The sequence below is a fragment of the Mus caroli genome, unplaced genomic scaffold (assembly GCF_978045245.1).
Source record: "Mus caroli unplaced genomic scaffold, Mus_caroli_1 scaffold_5, whole genome shotgun sequence".
In the NCBI taxonomy this organism is placed as follows: Eukaryota; Metazoa; Chordata; class Mammalia; order Rodentia; family Muridae; genus Mus; species Mus caroli.
The window spans coordinates 113,710,151-113,735,253 of record NW_028227260.1 but is presented as its reverse complement, the minus strand read 5'-3'; the positions used below and the strand labels follow the sequence as shown (position 1 = coordinate 113,735,253).

General features: G+C 38.2%; 1 protein-coding gene across 1 annotated transcript; it reads right to left on the bottom strand.

Annotated features, from left to right (window-relative positions):
- Positions 1-8,875: 8,875 nt before the first annotated feature.
- Positions 8,876-21,283, bottom strand: LOC147004758 (X-linked lymphocyte-regulated protein PM1-like). Its single transcript, XM_085837832.1, has 5 exons — positions 21,221-21,283; positions 19,612-19,740; positions 17,098-17,161; positions 9,019-9,118; positions 8,876-8,884 (listed from the first exon to the last, which is right to left on the bottom strand). Exons 2-5 carry the CDS (start codon positions 19,715-19,717, stop codon positions 8,876-8,878), a joined length of 279 nt encoding a protein of 92 aa, XP_085693958.1. The 5' UTR covers positions 19,718-19,740; positions 21,221-21,283.
- Between the last annotated feature and the right edge of the window lie 3,820 nt (positions 21,284-25,103).

The following is a 25,103-nucleotide window of genomic DNA, read 5'->3' as shown; positions in this document are numbered from 1 at the left end:
CTTCCACTAGGTAAGTCAGTTTTCCACAACAACTGAAGTATTGTTTTGGTTTTGGTTTTGGTTTTGGTTTTGGTTTTGGTTTTGGTTTTGGTTTTGGTTTTGGTTTTGGTTTTGGTTTTGGTTTTGGTTTTGGTTTTGGTTTTGGTTTTGGTTTTGGTTGACAGGGTCTCATTATGTAGATCAGAGTAACCTGGAACACACTGTGTAGTAGTCCAGGCTACCATCAAACTAACAGAGGCCTCTGACTCTGGAGTGCTAGGTTTAAAGGCATGTGCTACTACCACACCTAGCCCCAATAATTGAAGTTTTAGGGAGTTAAACTGTACTGGCAACTTTTGTGTCAACTTGACCAGCTAGAGTTATCACAGAGAAATGAGCTTCAGTTGAGGAAATACCTCCATGAGATCCAACTGTAAGGAATTTTCTCAATTAGTGATCAAGGGGGAAAGGCCCCTTGTGGTTAGGACCATCTCTGGGCTGTTAGTCTTGGGTTCTATAAGATAGCAGGCTGAGCAAGCCAGGGGAAGCAAGCCAGTAAGGAACATCCCTCCATGGCCTCTGCATCAGCTCCTGCTCCCTGACCTGCTTGAGTCCCAGTCCTGACTTCTTTCAGTGATGAACAGCAATGTGGCAATGTGAGCTGAATAATCCCTTCTCCCCCAACTACTTCTTGGTCATGATGTTTGTGCAGGAATAGAAACCCTGACTAAGACAAATTGGTACTGGGAGTGGGGTATTCCTGAGAAAACCTGACCATGTTTTGGGGAGGACTGTGGAAGGACTTTGGAACTTTGGACTTGAAGATCCATTTGTTGTTAAGAGCTCTGTCAGATGTTGTATAGGAGCTTGGAAGATAATGTTGAGAAAAGTACAGAAGATGGAGGTCTGGTTTGTGAAATTTCAGAAGGAAAATTAAAGACACTTTCAGGGCCATTGCTATTTTGATTGTGAAGATTTTGTAGCTCTGGTTAGCTGGGGCTGAAGAATCAGCTGTGGTTAAGAAGATACCAGAACTACTAAAGCAAAAACTTTGCATTACTGGGACTATTGATGCTGGTTAGCTGGAGCTAAGAATTTAGTGGTGATTAAGAAGAGACCAGCATCATTGAGGTGACATCTTCTGGGAAGTGTTTTCTGAAAGCACCAAGAGGGTGTGCTCCAGAGATAGCCAAGATTGTACTCCTGCTGAAGCGGGACTTGGTAATATGTAAGGGTCCCCCAGGTGGTACTGGTTTTGAAGGCATGAAGGGATCACGCAGAGCAGCTGAGGCTCGGCACTGTGAGAGGCTATGAAAGGCCATTGGTGAAGGTGTAGCCTCAGTTGCAATTGAAGGCCCAGGACTGAAGGGGTCATGCAGTGTTTTGGACATGCCAGTTACATGAGATGACAACCAAGAGCAGCAGCAGCAGTGGAGTACATTTATCTAGAGCTCAGAGGATGACGCGTGTGCTACAAAGGGCATGGCTAGAGAAGTGACCCAAGCCCTTGGTGGAGCCCAGAAGATCGTGAGTTGGATCCCAGACATTGGATGGTTGGAGATTGATTTTTGCTTTGATTGTAACTGTGCCTTTATATTTTCCCTCTTGAAGGAAGAAACTGTTTTAGTGGAGCCCACAGTTAAGAGACTTTTAATTGTAAAAATACTTTGGATTTTAAAAGAGATGGATATTTTAAAGAGATTGAAATTTTAAGAATATGTAAAGACTGTGGGACTTTTAAAGTTATTTATATCTTGGGGATGAATAAGAATGCAAGGGTTGAGGCTTACTAGTGATGTGTTTGTGTGTCAAGTTGACAAGGGGTCAATTGTACTGGCTAGATTTGTGTCAACTTGACACAGCTACAGTTCTCACAGAGAAAGAAGCTTCAGTTGAGGAAATGCCTCCATGAGATCCAACTGTAAGGCATTTTCTCAATTAGTGAACCAGGGGGAAAAGCCCCTTGTGGGTAGGACCATCTCTGGGCTGTTAGTCTTGGGTTCTATAAGAGAGTAGGCTGAGCAAGCCAGGGGAAGCAAGCCAGTAAGGAACATCCCTCCATGGCCTCTGCATCAGCTCCTGCTCCCTGACCTGCATGAGTTCCAGTCCTGACTTCTTTCAGTGATGAACAGCAATGTGTGAGAATTTTGCTTTCTTTAAAAACCCAGTAATGTTATATGAGTACTTTTTTGTTTTGTTTTGTTTTAATCTCACGTGTGTCCCCAGATGCACATAGTTTATGTTTGAAATTCTAGGGACTCTTGAGAGGGTATAAATGCAAGAGCTCCTGAGAGGACCTGGGGCAGTTGCTGCTACTCCTGTTGCATCTGCTTGTTATCGCTGGTTTAAATGAACAGTGCTCTAGCCACTGGAGCAAGGTTGTGGATTTATGTGTGTCAAAGGGCAATGATGGATATACATTGTTTCAAGAAGAAAAACAATTCCAAAATTCAGCTCAAAAAGTAGGGTATTACCTTGATATAAAAACTGTTTAATGTTAATTAAAAAATAGTTGGATAGGGGCTAGGAAGTTGGCTAACTGGGTAAAGTGCTTGCACTCACAGTAAATGCTAAGTGTGCCAGCACTTGTGTGTAACCCAGCCCTGGAGGAGTGGAGAGAGATAGATGCCGGGGCTTGCTGAAGTACCAGTGTAGCGAAAAGGGCCAGCTCCAAGTTCAATGAGAACAACTATCTCAAAATAAGATGGACAGAAATAGAGAAAGTCACTCAGCAGCTTATCTGGAATGATTAATTCATTTAAGTAAATTTAGAAAAACTGTATGATTGATTTAAAAGAAATGTTGAAATACTGAATATTTGGTAAAACAAATATTTCAATTCTTTCTACCTATAAATGAATATTTGAAATAATGAGGAATAAAGATTAACAGCTTAAGAATGAATCTAAACACAATGAACAGGCCACTGACACAGTATGTGCATATTTGTGAGTTTTAATTATGATATATTTTCAATACACATAATAGTATGTTGGATAATATATATATATATATATATATATATATATATATATATATATATATATATATATATGTTGAATCTACCTGAATAAATAAAATACTAAATCTAAAAAAAAATAATCTAAAAATCAAACTTCTCTATGTTTGCTGAACATCAAAATAGAAGGCATTCTTGATCATTTATGTTTGAAGACACATGTGAAGCATTCTTTTTTTAGTTTTTCATTTCTTTTTTTAATTAGGTATTTTCTTCCTTTATATTTCAAATGTTTTCCCAAAAATCCCCCAAATCCGCACCCCCACTCCCCTACCCACCTACTCCCACATCTTGGCCCTGGTGTTCCCCAAATACTGAGGCATATAAAGTTTGCAAGATGTTGAATATGCCTGAATAAACAAAATACTAATAATAAAAAAAAGAATGAATCTAAAAATCAAACTTCTATATGTTTGCTGACCATCAAAATAGAAGGCATTCTTGATAATTTATGTTTGAGACACATGTGAAGCATTCTTAATCATTAGGTAAGTTTAGGTGTCATTTATCTGAAGGCCAAGCACAATGAAATGATGTTTTGATGCCTTCATGAGAATACAAAAATCCATGTCTCAAACTAATATTTATACATTTTTTCAGTTACATTTAATGTGTTAGTGTTATGAAATATAACATGGCAAGGGAGTACCTTTGGTGGGCTAATGCCAGGTGTTCCCCTGAGAAATTATACCATGCAACAGACCTGGTATAAAATGGATTTATTGGGGGAGGGGAGAGGAGTGAGGAACTGGGGAAGAGATAGAGGCAGACAGACAGAAGCAAAGCCATTAGGTCAGAAAATGTAGGGCAGAGAACAGATAGAGGGGAAGCTGGGAACAAAGACAGACAGAGATCTCAGAAAGAAGAACAATGGGAACAGAGAGAAGGGGCTGGGCCTGAAACAGTGAGAGGGGACTAATCAGTCCTTTTATCCTGCCTCACAGTTAGCAGTTTAGTTTGTTTCAAGAAACAAATACACTTTCTTTCAATGAATTTTGTAAGTGAACAGGAAATATTCTCATCTCTCAGAGCTGACAGTGTTAATTTTATAATGTTTATAGGAGATTTTTGTGGGACTATTTTCTTAAAAACAGTGTAAGCCAGATATGTTGTCACATACCTGTAATAGCACCTACATGGAATGCTGGGATCACCTTGAACCTAAACATTCTAGACCTTCCTGGACAATAAACAACAGACTAAGTGGCTATCACAAAAATGAAATGAAATGAAATAAAATCAAACCAATGAACCTTCTATATTTGTATCTCATACCTTTGGGAACTAATAAGATAATGATTAAAAAATAAATTTCAATTATCTTTATCAATAAAAAGAATTAGAAATGTTATGAAGGTTAAAAAAAATCACAACAGGGAGGGGTTAGGGACCTGGGTGGGAAAGGGGATAAGGAGGGGAAGAGAGGAAAATGATCAGGTATTGTGGGGGTGGGAAAAGAACTGAAGCGCTTAGGACCAGCAAAAAGAATGGAAACAGGCATGTTTGATAGGTAGGAGGTTATAAAACCCTCTAGTGTAGGAAGCCTTGATAATACGTGCCTTCACTAGATGGCGCTAAGCTCCATTGTGCGCATGTGCCAGATCAAAAGCCTGCCAAGTCACTAGTCCATCCCCTGGGACATTTGAGACTGTGGGTGGAACCGCCAGTAGTATTAACACCTCACACCTGTGGGTATATATAGCAACACGTTTCTATCCTTCTTTGTTCTATCTCACGACTATGAATAAAGTGTAACCACGAAAGGTCTTGACTTGTGTTCTGTGTGCGTTCCTGCCGGACAGGAATAGCACAGAACACTCTAGAATGTACAAGAGACCTGAGAGGTGAGAGAATCTCAGGACTCAAAGGGAGGGACCTTAGATGAAATGCCCTGCAGTGGGGTGAGGGAACTTGTAGAGCCCTCCAGTGGAGAAACAGGACATCAAGTGGAAAGATGGGGTTGCCATCCCACAGTCAAAAGCTTTAACCCAGAATTGTTCCTGTCTGAAAGAAGGACAGGGACAAAAATGGAGAAAAGCCTAAGGAAAAGGAGATCCAGTGACAGGCCCAAATTGGGATGCAGCTCAAGGAGAGGCATGAAGGCCTGACACTATTACTGATGCTATGGTGTGCTCACAAAAATGGGCCTAACATGACTGCCCTCTGAAAGACCCAACCAGCAGGTGAAAGAGTCAGATGCAGAAATTTACATGCAACCAATGGACAGAAGCTGGGAACCCCTGTGGTTGAATTAGGGAAAAGCTAGAAGCAGCTGAGGAAGAGGGCGACCATGTAGGTGGACCAACAGTCTCAAATAACCTGGACCTCCCAGGATCTCTCAGACACTGAGCCACCAACCAGGCTGCATACAGCAGCTGATTTGAAGCCCCCAACACATATACAGCAGAGGACTACCGGGATGGACACAGTTAGAGAAGGTGCATCTAAACCTCAAGAGACTTGAGGCCACAGGGAGTAGGGAGGTCTGGTGGGGTGGGGGTAGGATGGTGGGGACATCCTTTTGGAGATGGGAAGTGGGGGCGTGGGGGGCATGGCAGAAGGAGTTATGGCATGTGGAAAAGTCAGAGGGCAAACAAGGAGGGGGATAAAGTCTGGACTTTAAAAAAAGATTAAAGAATAAATTTTAAACAATCCACTATATTAGTGTGTGAAAGTTCGGTACAAAGGAATATTTGCCACTCACTTATTCATTTAGATTTTGTTTGGAAGTTAATATAAAGAGGCTCTTACACTTAAACAAGAAAATGATTAAAGATGTTTAAAAATAAAGGAGTTCTATTTTGACTCTAGAGGTATACCTCCTAGTTGACTTTATAATCACATCAGTGGGGTTTAACTTCCTTCTTAGAATCATCAGAATAACAAAGATTAAAGAGTCTTTCAAACTCAGTTTCATAGGGGAAAAAAAGTTAGCAAATTTTTTTATTTGGTTACAAATGTACCAGCAAGTAAAAAATATGTATGCTTCATTAGTCTGAAGATGGGAAAGTAGATGAGTACTTCAGAGTATGCTTCATAATGTCTCTTTTAAACACAGACATTTATTTTCTCAGTTCACCATCTACATCAAAAAGCATATCGTCGTTGTTGTTCTCCAAGTTCATCAAACCCTAAAACAGAAAAGCACTTCTTACTAAACAAACTCCCAAGCATACAAATAGGAAAGATTCTGTGCAAATGACGTATAGACGTGCTATATATAGTTAAGCCAGATAATTATACTGTTAATAAACTATGAGGTACATCTGAGGTCAAATTCCCAGTTTATCATTTCATGTCTTCAATAATTCCTACAAAGTCATTAGGATTTTACAGATAATATCAGTCACTTCAGTCAGAAATAATTCAAAATAGCAAGTAGTTAAACTTTTTGATTCCTAAAACATATTTAGTTTCCTAAGAACATTTTATTGACTATGCGCATACCTCCATGCACACCTCCATGGACTTCTCATGCATGTCTTTAATTGCTTCCAGGGTCTGGCTCTGACTACATTTGGACAGTTTTAATGCTTGTTGTTCTTTTTGATAATTGCTCTACAAATGTAAAAGGAAAACATTACTATAACAATTCTGTTCATTTTGTTGTTACTGCCATGCAGCATGATTGCTAGGCTAAGATTCAACCACTAAATATATCTCCAATACTAAAATGTTTACGTGAGCAAAAATAATTCAATATGAAACTTAAAAGGAATAGTTTTCTACGTGATTTAACATTTTAACAACTATGACTAAATATACTTATATTTTTAAGTAACATGAAATACAACTATACTACCAATTGTGGGTTAATAAAACTTTTTTTTTTTTTTTATGAGAAAGTGTTTGCCATGCTGCAGAGACTGGCCTTAGCCTCTCAAGTACTTAGGTTTATAGGCATGCACCATGTAAACATGAACTTGGTAAAATCCTAGCCCTGGAAGCTTAACTCTAGCTAGTGTTAATGCTTTTATCATACAATGGCCTCCTTTTACTAAATAGCAGAAGCAATCCCAAGAGATGGTTCACTACCTCATCTCTGTATGTACCCCCAACCTAAGGTGTATGTGCCACTTCCTCTAATTTCTCTTCCTTTCTTAAGGATGCCTTACACTATTCTTTACTAAGTCCAACATCTTCACTTGTCTCAACTATTGTCAAGAGTTTCAGCAATTGTAACTGTTATTTTAAATTTATGACTTAGCTGGCTGTCATTGTAATGCCTATAAAACTAACTTTTATAAAGTTTGAGTTACAATGATCACAAGATCATGAATAGTCTTGATCACTTAAAGACATCCTACCTCAAAATATAGTGTAAAGAGATGTCTGGGGATAAAGTTTAGTGGTAGAATGGTTTTCTCTAGGTTTCAATCTCAAGTAACACATGGAAGTAGTAATATACATTTCTCTTTGTATTCTTTATGTTGGCACACAACCATGGTAATTTGCATTTTATAAAAATTTAAGACAAGCTCTTTACACCTTTTCTCCTTGGGACACTACATTCCTATTTTGTCCTTTATTTATTGTGATCAGTTTAACCTCACATGTCCACTCAAATCATCCTGATTAAGTACAATGACCTCCACTTTGCGTATTTTCCATTTAAAAATCATACACATGCATACATATGGAGACAAAGGATTAATATTGGGTGTCTTCTTTGGTTGCACCCTACTGTTTGGGAGACAGGATCTGACTGAACCTAGAGCTCATCCATTAGGCTACAGCTGGTGGCTAGGAAGCTCTGGGAATCTTCTTATCTCTGAACTAAATCTGAGTTTGGTGGTTCTAAAATGCTCACCACCACACTAACTTTTATTGTTGTGGTGGTTTGTTTTTAGTTTTGCTAGTTTGTTGGTGGTGGTTGTGTAGGTGGTGGTAGTGGTGGTGGTCTGTGCATGCATGCCTACTCAGGGAATATAAGCTCAGGTCTCCATGCCTACACTGAGAAAGATTAACAAATAAACCATTTTCCAGCCCTGCAAATCTATCTTATTTGGCCCATTAGCAACATATGACACAGTTAGTGAACTTTTCTTCCTTAAAAGTTTTCCTTCACTTATGGTAGTATTCTTTCTACCAATTGTTCTCTTCCCTTGCTGGTTCCCTCTCAACCCCCCCCCCCCTTGCCACATGCAGAATTACAAATATTTAAGTTCTCTGGGGGTCTGTCCTTAGATTCCTCATTTACACTGATGATCACTCCCCCTTGAAATTTCATCCAGAGTTCAAGGTATAAAAATTGCCTTCAATTGGAGTATTTTTTTTTTTTTATCTTCAGTCCCTATCTCTTTCTTGAACTGACATATAATGGCAGCTTCCTCAATGCCTTCCCAGGCAGGAATGGATCTCCTGTTCCTTTCAAATTTAATGCTTCTGAAACTATTAAACCATCAAATAAAAATGTAGTTAATATGGTCATCATCTCAGGTCTTACTTGGAAACCATGTGATGACTACAGTCATTGGTACAGTAATGGAGAGATGATCTAAGATAGTTTGGTGATATTCTTCCACAGGAATATTCTGCTAGGGTCGTTGAGACAGCCTGATGGAAACAGGTTGTTTCCATCCACTGTTGTTACTAAATCTGTACTAAGTTATGATGGTAAGAACTGATTTACCAGTTTGAATTGGCTTTCTAATATTAACAACAGAGTCCAGATGACACCAGTAACTAAGCTTTCACTCTCCTATCAACTGTACCTGAGGCTGACATACTGTGCTCACTTTTGTAAAAAGTGGTAATCCTCTTTTCATCTTTCAGCAAATGTCTGCCTCTTGAAAATTTATGATCTTGACTACCATAAAATACCTAGTGGTTTTCATTGATATAGTAGTATGTGATCATACTTCTCTGGTTTACAATTCAGTAGGACTAGAACAGAACCAAAGATAGATAGATAATGAAACTTAATTTAGGTTCATGTGCCCAACACAAGGCTAGTTTCTCCATTCCTACCCGATACTTAGTTATACTAGGTTAATTATAAAGTTAGTTATGATACTAACCATTGATTTTTCTTGTTCTTCATTGAATTTCTGTATATCCATATCAACCTTCTGAAATGTAGTTATATCCTGCTCACACAATTTGTTGTTGATCACCTCGCTGTAAAGCAAAGTAATGAAAGCAGTCACATTTCATACCAATATGAAAAAAGAACACTCAAAACAAATTAAATAGCCCATTTCATACTATAAAAAGAAAAACAGCAGTACAAAATTATCTAATGGGAAATCATTACAGATTTTTCCCTAACAGATTATCAGAGAAGTCTTCTTTTATGTTTTAGCTTTTCAAAATTAAAGAGGTTTTAATACATATACATCTTAATTTAGGAAATTAATTGTATTTCAAAGTATTTTTTCATTAATTTCTACCAAATATAAGGTCTAATTTATTTTCCTATATTTATTCAGTTAAGACTTAGTGCAAAACATAAGTCAATTAAAATATATAAATTGTCTGCATATGTAATTGATCCTTTTCCATATTGTTATAATAAACTATAAATTACATTTCTAAGATTTTATGCAAGACTTCTGTGTTTCCACAATGAAATTAAATCAAATTTTAAAATCTAATTAACAGGTACTTAAAGTAGAAAATAAAAATTTTCACAGATTTCTGAGAATTAGATTTAGTTTCCTTGAAGGCATGAAATTATAGGGTTAAATGCTTAGACAAAATCAAAGACACACATTTTTTACTAAAATCTCAGACATGGCTTTTTTTTTTAAACTCAGCCATATATAATTTTTTAAATGATACAAATGTGACCCTACCAAACTAAAACCTCTACCTCTCCCATTTGTTCATTTGCCAAAGTCATTCTAATTTCTGGTTGCTTTCTTTGAAAGAATCTTTGATATAAGTTTCCATGTGTTTTCTCTTTATGTGGCTCCAGGTCCAAGGTATCTCAAATAATCATCTGATATCTATGGGCAACAGGCACATATGTGGTGCACATATATACCTATAAGCAAAACACTAATATACAAATATGTCTGAAAAATGAGTATTAAGAGCATTGTTTCCTAAGCCATGTAAGATGTTTTGGGCCTATGATCCTAGTCTAGGAAGCTTAAGCAGGAGATTTCCAGTGTATAGTACAACATAGATTACATAGCAAAATTCAGGCCAGCCTGAACTACATAGTGAGACCATATCTCAAAGAAAAATTATTGTCTTCTAAGAAAGCTAATGTAACATTCAATTATATATAATTTAAAACAGATTCTTTTGGATCTGAATATCATTCTTCCACTGGTTAGTAAAGGTGTCTTTTACTTTCAGTTACATAATTCATTTTATGAAAAAACAAAACAAAACAAAACAAAAAACAGTGAGGGGATTGGAGAGATGATTCAGCAGTTAAGAGCACTGGTTCCCTTCCAGAGATCTGAGATTGGATTCCCAGCACCTCCAAGATGGCTCACAACCTATAACTCCAGTTCCAGGGGAATCAATGCCTTCATCTGGCCTCCTCAGGTACCAGACATACAAGCTGTGTGCAAGCAAAACAAACATACCCATAAAATAAAATTTTAAAAAAAGTAATAAGGGTTACATTAAAGAATTCAGTTTTGCACTGTGTCAAATAAAGAAAGAAGCACAGAGGATTCCTAGTAAAGAAAATGACTTAATATAAAATTAATACTAGGTCAATGAAAAACTGTTGAATGTACAGAATTTTGTATACATATCACTTATGTTTGAATACATGGAACTATAAAAAAGTTTACATCTTTTTTTTCCTCTAAAATCCCTTCAAAGCAGGTATGAAGATACCTCAATAGTTAAGAGTGTTTACTGTGAAAGAGGAGGTTCGCAAATTTGAATCTAGTACCCATCTAGAAAACCAACCATGGATGCTAGTACTTGCTGGCTGCTTGTCTAACTGGATGTTCAGTGACAGAGCCTGACTTAAGGGAATAAGGTGGAAAGTAATAGAGCAAAACCTAACATCCTCCTCTGCCCTCCACATTTGTATATATGCACCATACACACAAACATACAAAAAAATAAAAATTAAGTTTAATTAATGTCACACCTCTGCAAAAAGCACCATTTTCATTCTGTACCACAGGAAAAAGTAAGTCCATGATGCTAAATCAAAAATATTTGCAAGAGACTGTGTCATGAGTAGACCTTGGGTGCTGACTCTGCAACTAGTCCCACAATACCCAGAGGAAGCTCAACTCCCAGGTGCTCTAACACACCCAGGATCACAGCAATGGCATCAACATCAACATCAGGAGTAACTTGAGTCCCTAAGGATCCAGGGACACAGGAACTCCTGCCTTGCCAGTGGCATGGATTCCTTCTGGTCTGAAACTGCACCTGGATCAGACCTGGGGTACTGGCTCTGGCACCCACTATTAAAACACCCAGAGGAAGCATGACTCCCAGGTATTCTGAAATGCCCAAGATCACAGGATTACCGAGGAAGCTGGACTCCCAGGAGATCAGAGACACCCAGGAACACTGGAGTTCTGACAGAAGATCACAGCTGAGGGCACGACATCTTTCCCAACACCCTGTGTATGTGGGACCCCCACAAGAACCAGGGAAACAAAATCATCCTCCCAGCCAGAGGCACAGGTTCCTTGCAGCTTGCAACTGTGTCTAGAGAAAACATAGGGCTCTGGCACCCCACCAAATCTTGCAACACCAAGAAAAAGCTTAACTCCCAGGAGCTCTGACACAGCAGGATCTCACTAGATTGTTCACACCAGGATTTCAGGATCCAAGAGGCAGCATGACTTCCAGGAGTTCAGACACACCCAGAATATCAGGATCGCAGGATCCCAGGATCCCAGATAGCTGGACTCCAATGAGTTCTGACACAACCAGGATTACAGGAGGGACAGGCTCCAGTCAGAGACAGCAAGGGAAGGTAGCACCAAAGAAAATGAGATAGCAAGAGTTAAGTGTAAGAATATAAATAATAGAAACCAAAACTAGTCGGCATCATCAGAACAGGTGAAGGAATTGAACAAAAACCACCTAGGATCTAAAACTGGAAATAGAGAATAAAAACTCACAAAGACAGATGAACCTGGAGAAAGAAAACCTAGGAGACATAGATGCAAGCATCTCCAACAGAATACAAGAGATAGAATAGAGAATCGCAGGTACAGAAGATACCATAGATACACTGACAGAACAGTCAAAAAATGCAAAATGCAAAAATCTCCTAACCCAAAACATCCAGGAAATCCAGGACACAATGAGATGACAAAACCTAAGAAAAATAGGTATAGAGGAGAGAAAAGATTACAAGTCAAAGGGCCAGCAAATATCTTCATCAAAGTGATAGATGAAAACTTTCCCAATCTAAGGAAAGAGATGCACATGAACAAACAAGAAGCCTACAGAAATCCAAATAAACTGGACCAGAAAAGAAATTCCCGCTGTCACATAATAATCAGAACAACAAATGCACTAAATAAAGATAGTATATTAAAAGCAGTAAGGAAAAAAGTTCAAATAACATAAAAATGCAGACCTATTAGAAATACACCAGACTTCTTACCAGAGACTATAAAACCAGAAGATTCTGGACAGATGTTACACAGACCCTGAGAGAGCACAATTGCCAGCCCAGGTTACTATACCCAGCAAAACTCAAAATTACCATAGATGGAGAAACCAAAATATTCCACGATAAATCCAAATTCACACAATATCTTTCCACGAATCCAAACCTTCAAAGGTAGATGGAAAACTACAACACAAGGAGGGAAACACTACACCATACAAAAATCAAGAAAGAAATCTTCTTTCAACAAACCTCAAAGAAGGTAGCAACATAAACATAATTCCACCTCAAACAACAAAAGTAACAGGAAACAACCAACAGTCACTGGTCTTTAATATTTCTTAATAGCAATGGATTCAATTCCCCAATAAAAAGACATAGATTAATAGACTGGATACATAAACAGAACCCAGGATTTTGCTGCATACAGGAAACCCACCTTAGTGACAAAGACAGACATTACCTCAGAGGAAAAGCCTGGAAAATCTTTTCCAAGCAAATATTCCCAGGAAACAAGCTGGAATAGCCATTCTACTATGGAATAAAATCAACTTATAACCAAAATAATTTTTTGTTGTTCTTTTTTGTTTTTGTTTTTTAAAGATAAGGACTGTCACAATACTTGTCAAAGGATGAATCAACAAAGATGAACTCACAATTCTGAACATCTATGCTCCAAATGCAAGGAAACCCAAATTCATAAAAGAAACTCTACTAAAGCTCAAAGCACATATTGTACCCTATAATAATAGTGGGAAAATTCAACACCCGACTCTCAACAACGGACAGATCCTGGAAACAGAAACAAAACAGAGACACTGTGAAACTAACAGAAGTTTTGAAACAAATGGATTTAACAGAGGTCTATATCTATAGATATCATAGAACATTTTATCATAAAACAAAAGAATGTCCCTTCTTCTCAACACCTCATGATGCCTTCTCCATTACTGACCATATAATGTGTCACAAAACAGGCTTCAAAAGATATAAAAATATTTAAATAATCCCATGAATCCTATCAAGTCATCACTGACTAAGGCTGATCTTCAATAATAATATAAATAATCCAGGCATGGTGGCATATGCCTTTAATCCCAGCACTTGGGATGCAGAGGCAGGCATATTTCTGGTTTGAGGGCCAGCCTGGTCTACAAAATGAGTTCCATGACAGCCATGGATAAACAGAAAAACCATGTCTTAACCCCCATAATAATAATAATAATAATAATAATAATAATAATAATAATAATAATAATAATAAAATAGAAAACCCATATACACGTGGAAGTTGAAAAACAGTCTACTCAATGATAAATTGGTCATGGAAGAAATAAAGAAAGAAATTAAAGACTATTTTGAGTTTAATGAAAATGAAACTACAACATATCCAAACTTATGGGACACAATGAAAGTATTCCTAAGAGAAAAACTAATAGCTCTGAGTGCCTCCAAAAAAGAAACTGGAGAGAGCATACACTAGCATCCTGACAGCACCATTAAAAGCTCAGGAACAAAAGGAAGCAAATTCACCCAGGAGGAGTAGAAGGCAGGATAAAATCAAACTCCAGACTGAAATCAAACAAGTGGAAACAAAAAGAACTATACAAAGAATCAATCAAACCAGGAGCTGGTTCTTTGAGAAAATCAACAAGATAGATAAACCCTTATCCAGACTAAAGAGAGGGCACAGAGTCAGTATCCAAATTAACAAAACCAGAAATGAAAAGGGAGACATAACAACAGAAACTTAGGAGATCAAAAAAAAAAAAAAAAAAAAAAAAAAAGATCCTACTATAAAAGCCTATACTCAACAAAACTGGAAAATTTGGATGAAATGGACAATTATCTAGACAGATATCAGGTACCAATTTAAATCAGGATGAGATAGACCCTGCAAACACTCCCTGAACCCCTAAAGAAATAGAAGCAATCATTAATAGTCTCCCAACCCCCTCACCAAAAATAAAAACCCAGGATCTGATGGGTTTAGTACAGAATTCTATCAGACCTTCAAAGAAGACCTAATACCAACACTCTTCAAACTATTACACAAAATTAAAAAGAGAGGGAACACTATTCAATTTGTTCTATGAAGCCACAATTACACTTATACCCAAAACATACAAAGACCCAAATGAAGAAAGGAAACTTGAGACCAGTTTCACTTGTGAATATTGATGCAAATATACTCAATAAAATTTTGGTAAACCCAATCCAAGAACATGTTACAATGATCATCCTTCATGATCAAGTGGTCTTCATCCCATGGATACAGAGATGGTTCAATATATGGAAATCCACAATGTAAACAATGGCAAGGAAAAAATCCACAGTATTATCTCATTAGATGCTGAGAAATCATTTGCAAAAATTCAAAAACCCTTCATGATAAAATTCTTGGAAAGATCAAGAATTCATGGCCCATACCTAAACATAGTAAAAGCAATATACAGCAAACCAGTATCCAACATCAAAATAAATGGAGAGAAACTTGATGCAATCCCACTAATATCAGACAAGACAAGACTAGATAAGGCTTCCCATTCTCTCCCTACATATTCACAGTAGTATATAATATAGTAGTATTCTATAGCACTAGATGTTCTATCCATAGCAACTAGACAACAAAAAGAGGTCAAATGGATAAAAATAGGAAAGGCAGAATTCAAAATATCACTATTTGCAGATGACATGATTGTATATGTAAGTGACCCCATAAATTCCATCAGAGAACTCCTAAACCTGATAAACAAATTCAGCAAAGTGGCTGGATATTAAATTAACTCAAACAAATCAGTAGCTTTCCTCTCCTCAAAGGATAAACAGGCTGAAAAAGAAATTATGGAAACAACACCCTTCACAATAGTCACAAATTATCATACCTTGGTTTGACTCAAACCAAGCAAGTGAAAGATCTGTATGACAAGAACTTCAAGTCTGAAGAAAGAAATTGAAAATCTCAAAAGATGGAAAGATCTCCCATGCTCATAGATTGGCACAGTTAATTTAGTAAAAATGGCCATCTTGCCAAAAGCAATCTACAGATTCAATGCAATCTCTATCAAAATTCAAACTCAATTCTTCATAGAGATAGAAAGGGCAATTTGAAAAATCATTTGGAATAACAGAAATTCAGGATATCAAAAAAACTATTCTCAACAATAAAAGAACTTCAGGGGGAATCATCCCCGACCTCAAGCTGTATTATAGAGAAATAATGATAAAAATGTATGGTAATGGTACAGATACAATGACTTCATGAAATTCACAGGCAAAAGGATGGATCTAAAATATATCATCCTGTGTGAGGTAACCCAATCCCAAAAGAACAAACATGGTATGTACTCACTGATAAGTGGATATTAGCCTAAAAGCTCAGAATACCCAAAATGTTATTCACAGACCACATGAAGCTCCAGAAGAAGGAAGAGGAAAGTGTGGGTGTTTCAGTCCTTCTTAGAATGTGGAACAAAATACTCCTTGGAGGAAATATGGAGACAAAGTACAGAGCAGAGACTGAAGGAATGACAATCTAGAGTCTGCCCATCCTGTGGATCCATTCCATATACAGACACCAAACCCAGTCACTATTGTGGATGCCAACAAGTGCTTGCTGACAGGAGCCTAATATGGCTTTCTCCTGAGAGGCTCTGTCAGAGCTTGGCAAGAACAGAGGCTGATTGTCACAGCCAACTATCAGAGTGATCAATGGGTCCCCAGTGGAGGAGTTAGAGGAAGGACTGAAGGATCTGAAGGGGTTTGCAACCTTATAGGAAGAACAACAATATGAACGAACCAGACCCCCCCAGAGCACTCAGAGACTAATCCACCAACAAAAGAGGGGTTCCCATGGCTCCAGTTGCATATATAGCAGAGTATGACTTTGTCAGACATCAGTGGGAAGAGAAGTCCTTGGTCCTGTGAAGGTTCAATGCCCCAGTGTAGGCAAATGCCAGGGTGGGGAGGTGGGAGTGGGTGGGGGGTGAACACCCTCATAGAAGCACAGGGATGGGTTATGGAATAGGGAGTTTCTGGGGTGAAACCAGGAAAGGGCTATTATTAGAAATGTAAAGGAAGATAATAGAGAATAATAAATAAATTAAAATAAAAATATTCACAAAATACTACATATATATAGGAATAATTCATTAAGATGTCATATAGTATATAACTAATATTTCCTAATATGTAAATTATGTTAATACTATATAGTTTTAAACACATTATATATCCAAAAAACGTACCTTCAAATTTTCCCAGAATATTTTGTACTGGAGATCTATGAAGTAATTAAAGCTTTAAAAAGTAAGGATACCTTTTGATGGCTCAGCTTTTGTCCTACAGCAGGACGATGAGAGTTTGACCCACAGCACTACACCCTCCAAGAAAACCATTCAAATTAAGGATTAATCTTACGGAAATATTGTTTATAATATATATCATATTCTAATTATTAATATAGATTACTTGCTATACAATCAATAAAACTTTTCTGGAAGTACTTACACTAAGAAGGAAATAATAAGTTTGAACATATTACCGTGTATCTCCAACTATTCCTTCAGGATTTGCATTCCCATCATCATGAGTTACTGGATTCTGTACTGGGTTGGTAATAAAACAAGATATTAAAACAATTATGTTATTTTGAAAATTTTAATGAAATGCTTTGTGATCATTCAGGCATAGTGCCAACATTAGGTTTTAAAGCAGATCTATGATTTGTCTAGAAGTTAAACAAAATCAAGTAATGTCTAATTGTCATCTAGAAATATATTTTAAGCTATTTATTTACATGTTGTGATTTAAGATAAGAGATGCAATATGAGATTTTTGATCTCCATTACAGTCCTAAGAAGAATAACTGAGAAAAAAGGAAGTGTAACATCAATGCCGAACATAAGATATCTGGTATCTTCCATAAGGTCCAATTCTGAAGCATTCCCATCTTGCTGTTCACCACTTAACAAATTACAGTTTTCCATTGGTGTCTCTACAGAACGTGCAAAACGCTGCCATTCCACTGAGAAACTTACGTTTTCAGATTTAAAATAAAAAAATAAATTTTCTCAAGCCATTTGAATCAAAAAAATCACTTAAACTAATAAAATTGAAATATAAAATAACATTAAGGAATGAATTTTACAAAAGCAGCACTTCATAATTGCATGAAGGGTTTAAAGATAAAACCATATTTCTATTACCCTCTGATTTAATACTAAAGACTTTAGTATTTAAACATGGAACAGAATAGTTGGCTTCAAAGATAGCCATTATAAACCTTAACTTTAATATGTACACATTTTTTAAAAAAAGAATTAAGTTGAATAAAGTATCTTGGGCTTCCTTACTATAAAGGACTAAGAGTTTGTTATTTTTCAGTTTAAAACTCTCTCTCTCTCTCCCTCTCTCTCTCTTTCTCTCTGTCTCTTTCTTCTTACACACACACACACACACAGGCACACAGACACTCAGACACACACACACACATACACTATGATGGCTTTAACTGTGACTTCAAGTGGGTTTATATCTAATCATAGAAGGATCTGCATTTTGGTCCCATTCCTGCTAGGTTTTTGATAAGTTAGAGCAAATGTGTCTGCATCTCAATCTCCACATAAAATCATAGTTGCTATGATCACAACCAAGATCTCAATCTTTTTCATCGCAATACAAATCTAAATTATAAAGTTCTGCCTGTCTGGACCTATATTTTACTGCTACAGCAAGAAGCTCTGTGTTCAATCTTCAGTTAAGAAAAAAAATTAAAAATAAAAAATGAAACAGGCATGTATCCTCAGGCCCCAGTACATTTGTAAGGCTGAGGACTTCAGTTTCAAGGCCAGTTCAAGCTGCACACGAGGTTTCAGACACTCCTGAGATAGAGAGTTAGAGCTTACTTCCCTAAACCAAAACAACACACAAATAAACACAGCCTGTCCTGAATTATGTCTGAAGTCCCAGTACTTCTGAGGCTGAGAGGAGCCTCAGGATTTTGAGGCTGTTTGGATCCTATATAGACAAATTTGGGCAATCTGGCCTTTCAACACCAGGTAGAGGATAATGAAGACTGGTCTTCAGTTTGTTTTTATGAATTTCTGGCGGGAATGGAATGGGAAACAAAATACCCATGGAAGGAGTTACAGAGGCAAAGATTGGAGCTGAGACTGAATGCATCCAGAGACTGCCTCACTCAGGGAAAAATCCCATAATAACCACCAAACCCAGACACTGTTGAAGATGCCAACAAGAGCTTGGGGACAGGAGACTGATATAGCTGTCTCCTGAGAGGATCTGCCAGTGCCTGACAAATACAGAAATGGATGCTCATAGACCTATCCATCGTACTGAACACAGGGTCCCCAATGATGGAGCTAGAGAAAGTACCCAAGGAGAATAAGGGGTTTGCAGCCCCATAGGAGGAGGAACAATATGAACTAAGCAGTACCCCCAGAGTTCCCTGGGACTAAAACACCAATCAAATAAATCAGATGTTAGGACTTATGGCTCCAGCTGCATATGTAGAAGAGTATGGGCTAGTAGGTCATCAATGGGAGGAGAGACCCTTGGTACAGTAAAGGTCCTATGCCCAGTATTAAGGAATGCCTGGGCCAGGAATTGGGAGTGGGCATGTTGGAGGCAGGGGGAGAGGGGAGAGGAGAGGGGATTTTCAGAGGGGAAATAGAAAAGGGGATAATATTTGAAATGTAAATAAAGAAAATATATAATAGAAAAAAAGGAATGAAACAATTCATTTGCAGGTTATATGAAATAAATTCATGTTTTGCTAACATATTATAGGAACAATGTTCAGGTCTTTTCCTGGGGTAAAATCATAGCAAGTTATTGTTTCTCAACATATTGTGACTACAGTGCCAAGAGTAGGTATATGCACGGCTAAAACTAAGGTATAGGAATATATAGATATAGGTAAAATTAGAAATGAAGTATATGAAATCTCTTAGAAAAGACTTGTTCCATTGCAGGTGAGTTGGTAAAAGTCTAAGAAACTGCAGGACACAATCAATACCGAAGACTGGATATACGATACCTTCAGAATGAGCCTCCTCCAAAACATTTATATCATCTTCTTCTTCATCATAGTCAAGAAGTAATAAGTAACCGTTCTTTGGTACCACCCACATTTTCTTTGCCATTTTTCTCTTAAGCACTCAGTTGTCTTCTCAGTTACAAAAATAAAAAGGAAAAAAGAATAAAAACATAGCGATCTGAATCCAAAGGTATCATTTAAATAGTTAAAAATGTCAAAAAGTCAAATAATTATCTTAGCTCATGGAAAGATTGTTTCTTTTGTTTTTTAACACTTATATTTTTAATAATTTGTCTTTATCATAGAGTTTTGAATACATATTCAATATAATGACATATATATATATACATATGTATACACACACACATATATATATGTGTGTATATATATGTGTGTGTATATATATATGTATATATATATACATATGCTTTCCCTTACAATTTCCTCCATGTATCCCATTTCTCATGTCCCTCTCCCTCCCAACTTTGTTTTAAAATCTTCTTTAATTTATGTATTTAAAAACCTTCTTTAGAACCCAAGTTAACAATCTACCATTTCTCAGTTTAAAAAAGGCAAAAACAGGCCACATTTAATGTGTGAGTCCTCCCCTTCCCCCCAAAAATGATGAGCAAAATGTGTTTGCATTTAAACTTAGAGGCATCTGAATTTTGATCCTATATCCCAAAGATTCTTTTTAAACAAAACATCAGCAATTACGTTTTTCAGTGTATCTCAGTTTTAAAGTAAATTCACAGTACTATTCAGAAAGATAACGAGCATGGTAACTATATATTCATGTCAAGAAGACCCAATGCTCAGTCTACAACAAACACTCGCTGCCACCACCCACACAGAAAATCCTTATATTGGAGAAACGTGGGATTGGGGGAAGCCGAGGATTTCAAACATCTGCAGATTTTTAGTTCAAGGCTTGCCCAAGCCAGGCCAGCCTGAGCTACAAAGGAAGATCCCTTTCTACAGAAATAAAACTGAGAGAAAACGCTGAACTTGGTGGTTCAAGTCTTTAATCCCAATACATGGGCGACTGAGACAGGAGGATCAGTGCTCAGAATCCTTCCTAGATTACTTATTAATCTCTTGCAATGTCTCCTCTTCTTCTTTTCATTCATTCTTCCTACACCACTCCCTTCTCTGCAATGTCCATAGAGTGTATACCAAAGGAACACACCATAGAGAAGACAATGAAGAGGGAGGAATCCTCAGTGTATTTCTAATGGATCCCGGACAGCACACAGGACAAGCACCAAGTTGGACCCTAAGGCTCCTTACAGCACACAGGACAAGCTCCAAGGCTCCTCACTCACAGACCCATGCTCCCTCGACCCCCAATCCTGCAGCCAGCTCGCTGATCCTATCCCCAGGAACCAAGATTGTGTCCTCCAAGGGTTCACAATCCTCCAAGGCCCTGACCTATTCAATCCTCTGCCATGAATATGGTCCTCCACCTTCATTTAACAATCAGAAGCCATAGGAAATGGGGACCAGGAGGCTTTTCCTCACATAGTGACCACCTGGGCCTGATATGCCACACCGTGACACACCTCGATTAACTGTCCAACAACCCTGATCAGAGCAAATTATCACTTACAGGTTATCTCAGAGGTGAACTCCTTCACAACAGCACCCTTCCGTGCTCAGCTCCTCAACGGTAAAAAACCGTTTTCAGCAGAGATGCCTGGACAGAGGCTTCTGAGGAACCTTTGTGACGCACGCTGGAGTAAACAGGTCTCACCCAGGGACTGCACTGATTGGCTGAATATATCCTGCGCATGCGTACATGGAGTACCAGGCACCATTGCTTCAAAGGGAGTTTTCAGGAGGTGGGAATGAACTACTACTGGCTTTAAGACACTTTCTAGGTTCATAAGTCCATACAGACTTGAAAAACTTGAACAAACGTGAAACATACGAAACAATGCAAATGACACTACTTTATTTCAAATGTAGAGGCTCTTGTATGCAATTTTGGTTTCTATTTATTTATGTGCATAACATTTAATGTGTGTGGACTTTTTCTGAATGTACTTACGCACACCACAAGAGTTTATTCTGTCCTAAGGGATCAGAAGGGAGCATCCAGATCCCCTCTATCCCCTGGTACCCTCCTGTCTCCACCTTCCTAGTACTGACCTTGATTACAAGAATGTGCCTGACCCTTCTGGCCCTCTCTCTCACTTATGCCTCTGTTGCCTATAGAGTCTGGAAGTGTGCACTGATTCTCTGAAACTTTAGCTGTGCATAAATTGTGATCCAAGATATGGGTGTTTTGTGCCCGGTCATCTGCATAGAACAGGTGCTTTTAACAGCTGAGTCATTTTTCCAAGCACTGTTTTGTGCACTTATTTGCACTCCTCTGGCCTCTTCTGGTACCAGGCATGCATCCGGTGTGTTTAAATTTATGGTGACCCAACACCCACCCACACACCCCCACACACATTCACACACACACACACACACACACACACACACACACACACACACTGTACATACACATATGCCCAATGATAATTTTTAATTTTCATATTTCTCTATAACTCCTTTTGTACTATTTCATGCCTTGTCCAACTTTATTGTGAGGTGTATTCCTTTTCTTTCTTTGTTTTTTGATTGTTTTCAATTTTTTACTAGATATTTTCTTCATGAACATTTCAAATGCTATCCCGAAAGTCCCCTATACGCTCCCCCTCCCCGTCCTTCTCCCCTACCCATCCACTCATACTTCTTGGCTCTGGCACTCCCCTGTACTGCAGCATATAAAGTTTGCAAGACCAAGGGGCCTCTCTACCCAGTGATGGCCGACTAGTCCGTCTTCTGCTACATATGAAGCTAGAGACACAAGCTCTTGGGATAATGGTTAGTTCATATTGTTTTTCCACCTATAGGGTTGCAGACTCCTTCTGCTCCTTGGATACTTTCTCTAGCTCCTCCATTAGGGCCCTGTGTTCCATCCAATAAATGACAGTGAGCATCCACTTCTGTATTTGCAAGGCACTGGCATATCCTCCTATGAGACAGCTATATCAGGGTGTGTTCAGCAACATCTTGCTGGCATGTGCAATAGTGTCTGCTTTTGGTGGATAATTATGGGATGGAAGCCTAGGTGGGTTAGTCTAAGGATGGTCCATCCTTTTGCCTTACCTCCAAATTTTGACTCTGTAACTCTTTCCATGGGTATTTTGTTCCCTATTCTAAGGATGTATGACGTATCCACGCGATGATTTTCATTCTTGATTTTCTTGTGTTTTGCAAATTGTATATTGGGTATTGTAAGTTTCTGGGTTAGTATCCACTTATCAGTGAGTGCATTTCAAGTCACTTCTTTTGTGATTTGGTTATCTCACTCAGGATGATATCTTCCAGATACATCTATCTGCCTAAGAATTTTATGAATCCATTGTTTTAATAGCTTAGCAGTACTCCAAAGTATAAATGTACCACATTTTCTATATCCATTCCCCTATTGAGGGACATCTGGGTTCTTTCCAGCTTCTGGCCATTATAAATAAGGCTGCCATGAACATACTACTGCATGTGTCCTTACTACCAGTGTGACCATCTTCTGGGTATGTGCCCAGGAAAGGAATTCCTGGATCTTCAGGTAGTACTATATCCAATTTTTTGAGAAACTACCAGACTGATTTCCAGAGTGGTTGTACAAGCTTGCAATCCCACGAACAATGGAGGAGTGTTCTTCTTTCTCCACATCCTTGCCAGCATCTGCTGTCACCCGAATTTTTGATCTTAGCCATTCTGACTGATGTGAGGTAGAATCTCAGTTTTGTTTTTATTTCTATTTTCCTGATGGTTAAAGATGTTGAACATTTTTTTTCAAGTGCTTCTCAACCCTTCGGTATTCCTCAGTTGAGAATTCTTATTTAGCTCTGTACCCCATTTTTAATGGGTTATTTGAATTTCTGGAGTCCAGCTTCTTGAGATCTTTGTATATATTGGATATTAGTCCCCTATCAGATTTAGGTTTGGTAAAAATTCATTCCCAATCCCTTGGTGGCCTTTTTATCCTATTGACAGTGTCTTTTGTTTTACAGAAGCTTTGCAATTTTTTCTGGTCCCATTTGTTGATACTTAGTCTTAAAGCACAAGTTATTGCTGTTCTGTTCAGGAAATATTCTCCTGTGCCCATATCTTCAAGGCTTTTCCCCACTTTCTCCTCTATAAATTTCAGTGTCTCTGATTTTATGTGGAGGTCTTTGATCCACTTAGACTTGAGATTTGTACAAGGAGATAAGAATGGATCAGTTCTCATTCTTCTACATAATAACCACCTGTTGTGCCAGCACCATTTGTTGAAAATGCTGTCTTTTTTCCACTGGATGGTTTTAGCTCCCCTGTCAAAGATCAAGGGACCATAGGTGTGTGGGTTCATGTTTTAATTTTATTTGGTATTTATTTCATTTAAATTTCCAATGCTATACCAAAAGTCCCCCACAAGCTCCCCTCACTACCCCCTTACTCCCACTTCTTGGCCCTGGCATTCCCCTGTACTGAGACATATAAGTTTGCATGACCAATGGGCCTCTTTTTCCACTGATGGCCAAATAGGCTAACTTCTGATATATATGCAGCTAGAGACATGAGTTCTGGGGGGTACTGTTTAGTTCATATTGATCTTCCACTTATAGCGTTGCAGATCCGTTTAGCTCTTTGGGTACGTTCTCTAGCTCCTCCATTAAGGGCCCTGTGATCCATCCAAAAGCTGACTGTGAGCATCCATTTCTGTGTTTGCTAGGTCCGGGCATAGTCTTTCAGCAAAATCTTGATGGTATATGCAATAGTGTCAGTGTTTGGAGGCTGATTATGGGATGGATCCCCGGATATGGCAGTCTCTAGATGGTCCATCCTTTCGTCTCAGCTCCAAACTTTGCCTCTGTAACTCCCTTGCATGAGTGTTTTGTTCCCAATTCTAAAAAGGGGAAAAGTGTCCACACGTTGGTCTTTGTTCTTCATGACTTTCATGTGTTTCTAAAATTGTATCTTATGTTTTGGGTATTCTAACTTTCTGGGCTAATATCCACTTATCAGTGAGTACATATTCTGTGAGTTTTTTTGTCATTAGTTTACCTCACTCAGGATGATGCCCTCCAGGTCCATCCATTTGCCTAGGAATTTCATAAATTCATTCGTTTTAATAGATGAGTAGTACTCCATTGTGCAAATGTACCACATTTTCTGTATCCATTCCTCTGTTGAGGGGCATCTGGGTTCTTTCCAGCTTCTGGCTATTATAAATAAGGCTCCTATGTACATAGTGGAGCATGTGTCCTACTTTCTGGTCGGAACATCTTCTGGATATATGCCCAGAAGTGGTATTGCGGGATCCTCTGGTAGTACTATGTCCAATTTTCTGAGAAACCACCAGACTGATTTCCAGAGTGGTCGCACAAGCTTGCAATCCCACCAGCAATGGAGGAGTGTTCCTCTTTCTCCACATCCTTGCCAGCATCTGCTGTCAC